This window comes from Pistacia vera, unplaced genomic scaffold (genome assembly GCF_008641045.1).
Source record: "Pistacia vera cultivar Batoury unplaced genomic scaffold, PisVer_v2 Contig21, whole genome shotgun sequence".
In the NCBI taxonomy this organism is placed as follows: Eukaryota; Viridiplantae; Streptophyta; class Magnoliopsida; order Sapindales; family Anacardiaceae; genus Pistacia; species Pistacia vera.
This window is the reverse complement of record NW_022196013.1, coordinates 539,005-547,777: the sequence shown is the minus strand read 5'-3', so window position 1 is coordinate 547,777 and position 8,773 is coordinate 539,005. Positions and strand designations below refer to the sequence as shown.

At 37.4% G+C, this 8,773-nt stretch overlaps 1 protein-coding gene across 1 annotated transcript; it reads left to right on the top strand.

The window, feature by feature from the left end:
• The first annotated feature begins 279 nt into the window (after positions 1-279).
• On the top strand, positions 280-2,622 carry LOC116129251. The gene is given in 2 exon segments (XM_031415001.1): positions 280-1,196; positions 1,380-2,622. Coding segments are annotated over 2 exon segments (2,160 nt in total).
• The last annotated feature ends 6,151 nt before the right edge of the window (positions 2,623-8,773 follow it).

The following is an 8,773-nucleotide window of genomic DNA, read 5'->3' as shown; positions in this document are numbered from 1 at the left end:
ATTTTGTTTAGTTGTGATTTTTAGGTTTTTGAAGAAAAAAAAATAAAATTTAACAGTAGTACTATTCCTAAGAGAAATTTTGGTTGAATTAGGAGTGCTGCGAGTACCCGTTTTGAAGAAAACGACATTCTGAGCAAGACTAGAATTTCTAGCCCCACCCTCTCGTTCTCAAATTCGATCATTTAATAGGGTTTTTGGCCAATTTTTGCTGCTGTCAAGAAAAAATTTTATTTTTTTTTAATTATTTATTTAGGCTTAATTTGGTGATTTTAGTGGTTTATGACTCGATCCAATTCTACAGGAGAGTTGGAATTTGATCCAGAAATCGAACGCAGTTTATGGAAGTTGCGAAAAGAGTCACATCAAGCAAGTTCTTCATCTCCTGGTCTCAATATAGCCCTTGGTTCAACATCCCACAGTTCATCCAATGATCCAAATTTAGAGATAGAAGAAGAGATGGCCGCTGGCAAAACATTAAAGGAGTTGGCTGCCCTTGATTTTAATCAGCAGCCTTTGTGTATTCAGTACCCTACTTTAGATGTTGCTTTTGAATTGAAGTCTGGTCTAATTCACTTGTTGCCTACATTTCGTGGTCGTGCAGGTGAAGATCCAAAAAAACATCTAAAGGAGTTTCACGTTGTCTGTTCAAGCATGAAAAAGAAAAGAGTGACAAAAGAGCAGATTAAGTTGCGAGCTTTTCCTTTTTCGTTGGGGGATGATGCAAAGGATTGGCTCTATTATTTACCATCAGGGACAGTCACAACATGGAACGAGATGAAAAAGATGTTTTTAGAAAGATATTTCCCAGCATCTAGAGCTGCCACCATCAGGAAAGAGATATGTGGGATAAGGCAATATAATGGAGAGACGTTGTATGAATATTAAGAGCGATTCAAGAAGCTATGTGCAAGCTGTCCTCACCACCAGATAAGTGATCAATTGCTAATTCAGTATCTCTATGAAAGATTGCTGCCTATGGAAAGAAATATCATAGATGCAGCAAGTGGAGGTGCGTTGGTGGATAAGACTCCTGAAGCTGCCAAACAATTAATCTCAAACATGGCTGCCAATTCCCAACAATTTGGTACAAGACATGATACACCACCCAAAAAGGTGAATGAGGTAAGTACATCTTCCATTGAACAACAATTATCTGATCTTACCTCTCTTGTTAGACAATTGGCGATAGGGAATGCGTAACAGGTAAAAGCTTGTGGGATATGTTCGACAATGGGACACCAAACGGACATGTGCCCAACACTTCAAGAGGAAGGGACTGAACAAGTCAACGCAGCAAGAAACTTTCCTGGACCACCGAGGCAACATGATCCTTACTCCAACACGTACAATCCAGGTTGGAAAGATCATCCGAATTTCAGTTATGGAGGAAATAGACAAGTAGGAGGTGGACATAATTTCTTCCAGAATAGACAACAACAAAGTTTTCAACCGAAGCAACCTGCCTCACAAAGTTCAAACTCATCCCTGGAAGATATAGTTAAGTCTCTTGCTTTGAATACCAAACAATTTGAACAAGATACAAGATCTAGTATTCAAAGTCTGGAGAATCAGATGGGTCAAATGGCAACTGTTATAAGTCGTTTAGAAGCTCAAGTTGGAGGGAAGTTGCCTTCTCAAACACTGGTGGATCCAAAGGAGAATGTGAATGTAGTGACACTAAGAAGTGGCAAGAAAGTGGAAGAACCAAAACTGGACAGTCCAAGTGTAGCAAAGGAAGTAGAGATTGAAGATGAAATTGAGAAAGAAGAGGCTACAACTGAATTAAAGGTAATTCCTAACCCTTCAATTCAACTTCAATCTAATACTTTACCTTTTCCTGGCAGATTCGCGAAGTCAAAGAAAGAAGAGAAGGATAAAGAAATTTTGGAGATGTTTCGCAAGGTGGAAGTGAATATACCTCTGTTGGATGCAATTAAGCAAGTGCCAAGGTATGCGAAATTTCTTAAGGAGCTATGCACCAATAAGCGGAAGTTGAATAGTGATGAGAAGATAATAATGGGAGAAAATGTGTCAGCAGTTTTCCAAAGAAAACTTCCTCCCAAATGCAAGGATCAAAGTATGTTTAAAATTCAGTATAAGATAGGTAACACCAGGATTGAGAGAGCTATGTTAGATTTAGGAGCTTCGATTAATGTTATGCCACGATTTATTTATGCTTCATTAAATCTAGGTCCTGTGAAAGATACTAGTGTTGTTATCCAATTGGCTAATCGCACTAATGCATACCCTGAAGGGGTAGTTGAGGATATTCTTGTGCAGATCAATGAGCTAGTGTTTTTGGCTGATTTCTACATTCTGGATATGGATGATTCCTCTTCTCCTGACCCTGCACCTGCACCTGCACCTATCTTACTAGGAAGACCATTCCTAAATACAGCTCGGACAAAAATAGATGTTCATGATGGTACCCTCACGATGGAATTTGATGGTGAAGTAATTCGTTTTAATATGTTTGATGCCATGAAATATCCAAATGATGTTCAATCTATTTTTGCTATTGATGTTGTTGATCCTATTGATTCCATGGTGCAAGATATCTTTGAGTTGAATAATGCAGATGAGTTAGAGGTTGCCCTTCTCAAACATGTGGAATCAGAGTAGAAAGGAGAGATGAAGCTCAGTGAAGAATTGAAGGAGACAGTGGCAGCTTTACATTCTTTAAAATCGATTCCAGAAAGGTATGGAGTTTCATTTATAAAGCTGCCTGATTCTCACCAAAAATTGTTGCCTTCTGTTTTGCAGGCCCCTATACTAGAGTTGAAGCCATTACCGAGCCATTTGAAGTATGTGTACTTGGGAGAGAATGAGACACTGCCGGTAATTGTGTCGAAGAAGTTAACACCCAATCAAGAAGAGAAACTGGTTCGAATGTTGCGCGAGCATAAGGAAGCGATTGGCTGGACCATAGCTGACATTAAGGGGATTAGTCCTTCCATATGCATGCATCGGATTCTGCTAGAAGAAGGAGCCAAACCGACACGAGAAGCGCAACGCAGATTAAATACCCTAATGATGGATGTGGTGAAAAAAGAAGTCCTAAAGCTTTTAGATGCCGGGGTAATTTATCCAATTTCCGACAGTAAGTGGATAAGTCCAGTGCAAGTTGTCCCCAAGAAATCTGGTGTTACAGTGGTGAAAAATCAAGACAATGAGTTGGTCCCTACACGTATTCAGACAGGCTGGCACGTGTGCATTGATTACAGGAAGTTGAACTCAACAACTCGAAAAGATCACTTTCCACTTCCCTTTATTGATCAAATGCTTGAGAGGTTAGCTGGTCATATTTATTATTGTTTTCTTGATGGATTTTCAGTGTATAACTAGATTGTCATAGCGTCGGAAGATCAAGAGAAGACGACATTCACATGTCCATTTGGTACTTTCGCCTACCGTCGAATGCCGTTTGGTCTCTACAATCCTCCAGCCACTTTTCAACGATGTATGGTAAGTATCTTTTCAAAATATGTTGAGTCAATCACAGAGGTTTTTATGGATGATTTTAGTGTCTATGGTGATTCATTTGATAAGTGCTTGCATAACCTTACACTGATTTTAGACAGATGCATGGAAACTAACCTTGTACTTAACTGGGAAAAATGTCATTTTATGGTAGAGCAAGGTATAGTTTTAGGGCATATTGTTTCATCTAAGGGAATACAGGTTGATAAGTCTAAGATAGATTTGGTTACAGCTTTGCCTTACCCCGCCACTATGCAGGAAGTTCGATCTTTTTCTTGGCCATGCAGGTTTCTATCAGAGATTTATCAAGGACTTTTCCAAAAATGCATTGCCCCTATGCAGATTGTTACAAAAAGATGTGGATTTTCAGTTTGATGAGCAGTGCAAGGAGGCATTTAACAAGTTGAAAACATTGTTGACGACAGCACCAGTGATACAACCACCTAATTGGGAGCTACCTTTCGAAATTATGTGTGATGCGAGCAATTTCGCATTAGGTGCTGTTTTGGGTCAACGAGTTGGTAGAGCGTGTCACGCCATTTATTATGCATCCAGGACCTTGAATGGTGCCTAGCTAAATTATTCTACAACTGAAAAAGAACTTTTATCTGTTGTTTTTGCTTTAGAGAAATTTCAGTCATATTTGTTGGGTGCTAAAGTCATTGTTTTTTCTGATCATGCAGCTCTTAGATACTTGCTCACAAAGAATGAGGCAAAACGAAGGCTAATTAGGTGGATTCTTCTCCTCCAGGATTTTGATTTGGAGATTAAAGATAAAAATGGAGCAAAGAATGTTGTAGCAGATCACCTTAGCCGTTTGGTTCGTGGCAGAGATGAACTTCCTTTGCGAGAAAAATTTACGGATGAGCAATTGTTTTCCATTGAAATGGCGTCACCATGGTATGCAGATATTGTCAATTTTTTAGTTACTAACGTGTTGCCAAATGATTTGACTAGAGCTCAAAAGGACAAGATCAAGAGTGATGCTAAGTATTATGCCTGGGACGATCCATATTTGTGGAAGCATTGCGCTAACCAAGTGATAAGAAGGTGCGTACCTGAACATGAATTTACTCCTATTCTAACCTTCTGTCATACCTATGCATGTGGAGGACATTTTGGACCACAGAGGACAGCTCGTAAGGTATTGGAATGCGGCTTTTATTGGCCATCGTTGTTCAAAGACGCCTACATGTTCTGTAAGTCATGTGATAATTGCCAAAGAATAGGAAACATTTCTCGTAGAGATCAAATGCCACAATCTCCCATATTTATTGTTGAAATTTTTGATGTTTGGGGCATTTATTTTATGGGTCCATTTCGTGTTTCCTTTGGTAATGTTTATATTCTGTTAGCTATTGATTATGTTTCCAAATGGGTGGAGGTGAAAGCCACCAAAACTGACAATTCAAAGGTTGTTGCAGATTTTGTTAAAACTAACATTTTTGTCAGGTTTGGGATACCAAGGGCCATAATCAGTGATAAGGGCACTCATTTTGGCAACATGACAATAGAGGCATTGCTTAAGAAATACCATGTCACACACAAGGTCTCCACATCGTACCACCCACAAACTAATGGCCAAGCGAAGGTGTCAAATAGAGAGATCAAGTCAATTTTGGAAAAGACAGTGAACCCAAACAGGAAGGATTGGTCTTTGAGATTAGACGATGCATTATGGGCATACATAACAGCATATAAGACACCCATTGGCATGTCCCCATACAAATTAGTGTTCGGTAAGTCGTGTCATCTTCCAGTGGAATTAGAGCACAAGGCTTATTGGGCAATCAAGCATTGCAATATGGAGATGAAAGAAGCTGGCGTTAATAGGAAGTTGCAATTGCAAGAACTTGAGGAGTTGAGGAATGATGCCTACGAGAGTTCACACATATACAAAGCAAAGACTAAAGCCTTTCATGACAAGATGATCTCAAGGAAACATTTTTTAGTTGGACAAAAAGTCCTTCTTTTTCATTCAAGGCTGAAGTTATTTCCGGGTAAGTTACGTTCTCGTTGGGTGGGACCTTTTATTGTGACTAATGTTTTTCCTCATGGTGCAGTAGAAATATAGAGTTTGAAAACAAACAAGGTGTTTAAGGTCAATGGAAATAGGCTTAAGCCTTACTATGAAGGGTTCCAAGTTTACACTATTGAGGAGGTGGGATTGGAGGAGTCGATACATGAGTAGTGATGACAATGCAGAGAGTCAAGCCAACGACGTTAACCAAAGGCGCTGCTTGGGAGGCAACCCAAGAATCCAGATTTGATTTTCTTTTCCCTTGACTTTAGTTTTTTTATGTTTTGCCATAATTTTTTTGTTTTATTTGTTTTATTTGCTTGTCTCTACATTTGGGGTATTACATTAGGGGACAATGTAAGTTTTAAGTGTGGGGGAGAAGTTAGGCGTGGATGGGTGTTATATTCTATTTTTATTTTCTATTTGTTATATTCTGTTTTTATTTTCTAGTTTTTTTATATTCTGTTTTTATATTCTGTTTGTTTTTTATATTCTGTTTTTTTTTTTTTTCTGTTTTTTTAGGTGTGTGTTTTATTCTGTTTTTTTTTTAGGAGTATGTTTCTGTTTAAAAAAAACAAAAAAAGTTTTTGTTTTTAGGGAGGTTTATGCTTTAAGTCATGTCTTTGAACGTCTAGTGATGCATGAAATAGTAACTTGACTTTGTTGTTGAGCATATTCCTTGACTTAGGACGTTAGCAATATTTCATAAAATAGAGTTAATCATATTTGAATCTTTGTAGTCTTGAAACAATATGTCTTGATAAGTTGTGTGAACTTGGTGACGAAGCATGACTGAGGAGTGTATAACAACCCTTAAAAGAAAGAAAAAAAAAATTGTTTCTCTTAAGCTAGTCCTAAATTTGGGTTTAAGCAAATAGGAAAAAGAAAAGAAAGGTATGTGGTGAGTCGAGATGGAGCGTAAAACGCACTCACTCATAAACACAACCATGAAATGAGATGGAGCATAAAATGCAACTCATTTTTATTGTTTAAAAAAAAAAAAATTCCTAGTTTGCTACCCAGTTTGTAGTAATAAGAGAAACAGTTGAGGAAAAGTTGAGGGGTGAGTTGTCATGAATTGGTTGTGATTAGTTTCCTTGTTTGCATTGACTGATTGAGAGTAATTGGGAAAATGATGAAGAGTACGAATGTCATTAACTCTACTTTATCTTTGTTGTTCCTAAGTTAGGTTGAATATGCATGGATTAATAGTGTTGCTTATGCATCATGATGGTGTTCTGGATATGACTTGAGTGTAGCTTTTCTTTAGTGTTTGAATTAGTTTGCCCGAGGACGGCCAAAAGCTAAGTGTGGGGGAATTTGATAAGAGTGTAATTTATATATTTTTATTCCTTCCATATTATGTTTTTTGTTATGTTTTATGCCTATTGAGTTGATTAGAGTTTATTTGTGAGTTTGGCATAGTTGGATAGACTTAGGAAATAAGTGATAAAAGATTAGGAAATTCAGAATTTTTGTTGACCAGTGCTGCGTTTTTAGGTTTTTCAGGGAGCTAGATTCCTCGATTGCAAAAGTGTTTTCAGAGAAATTAAATTAGACGAATCAAGATTTTCAGGAAGATATTATGGGTGAGAATCCGAGTTCGTTGGGTTCTCAGTGTTGTTGCAAAACCGACCTGGAATCCTAGTCGCAGAAGGATTCCTTAGCTGAGTATTGAATTTTCGAACAGGCCTAATTGGAGCGTCAGATATCGAAAACAGGTGATTCAAAAGCTAGATTCATCTACACATCTGGGACTACAATTTTTATGAAGTGACCAAGCCCAGAAAAGACCTTTTACAAGCGAGAATCCTGGTGCAAGCGGAGACGAATTCTGCTTTCCATGTCTAATAAGATTTTGACAATATGGAAGTCTATCTTTTAGGAAGGATCCAGGAAAGATTTTCCGTGATTCCTGGAAGAATTGAGGAAAACACATGTTATTTAATTGAGGTTGTTAGGTCAAACGAAAAAAAAAAAAAAAAAAAAAAAGAGTAGAGTTTTATTTTCAGAGTTTTTACTTTCTAGGTGAAGATGTGCGGCTGATCTTTCTTTTTCAGTTCAAGGGGATTTTGAAGCCTAAATTCATGTCATTGGTGTAACCTAACTTCAGTAACATTGTTCTTAATCTCGTTTTTATTGGAATTGTTTATGTTATTCTGTTTTAATTGTTTTAATTTTCTGTTTGGGTGATTTAGTATGGCCTGCTGAATTATTTTATCGGATTTTATCTGTTAGAATTAGGAATTGTGATCCACATTGTCCTTTTCTATTCAATGGTAACACATGATGATAGATGATTATGGACAAGTTTTCATTCTGTCATCTTGAATAACATAACCTAAGTTAAATAATCCGAGCTTGTGTGATTGTTGCTTAGATTGATCTATTTTCCTAATTCTTAAGGCTGCCATTGAATTAAACTTAGAGAGCTTATTCTAGGTTGTTCGAGGGTTAGGATCTACTTGAAGAGCTTATTTCAGTAGTGACGATTAAGGGAGAATTCGAGTAACAAAGCTTGTTGTTTCCTAGGGTTAGTAGTTCCATAATAACGAGATAGAATAGTGTTACGGTTAGTTCATGTCCAATGCATGTTTAGGTGGATCTTGAACTGAAAACTGATTGTTTTTAACCTGAATTTTTCTTCCATTAGAGACTTCTCTGTTTTACTTTAGTTTGCCTTGATTACAAACCCCTTTCATTGCTCTGTTGTGTTGTCCTGTTCACTGTTTAGGGTTTTATTGTGTTGTTTTTATTGTTTTAGAACATAGAATTTGATCGAAGCATTCCCTGTGGGATCGACCCTTGCTTACCCTATATACAATTCAATAGTTAGGTTAGGAAGGTTATTAATTTAGAGCATTCGGCACGTTACCAGATGTCTCATGTACATTAAGCACTTGTAGTAGATATCAATTATATCCAGGTAAGCGACACTGGATAGCTGTCAAAAACATCCTTAAGTACCTAAAAAGAACTAAGGATATGTTCTTGGTTTATGGAGAGGAAGATGAGCTCACTGTAAGATGATACAATGATGCTAGTTTCCAAATGGACAAAGACGATTATAGATCACAATCAAGTTTTGTATTTTTTTCTCAATAGGGTTGCAGTGAGGTTGAACAGCTCGAACCAAATTATTGTAGCAGACTCTACAATATAGGTTGAGTATATCGCATTATCTGATGTGGCCAAAGAGGTGGTTTGGATCAAGAAGTTCGTCAACGAACTTGGTGTGGTCTCCACTATTGTTGAACCAGTAGATATTTATTG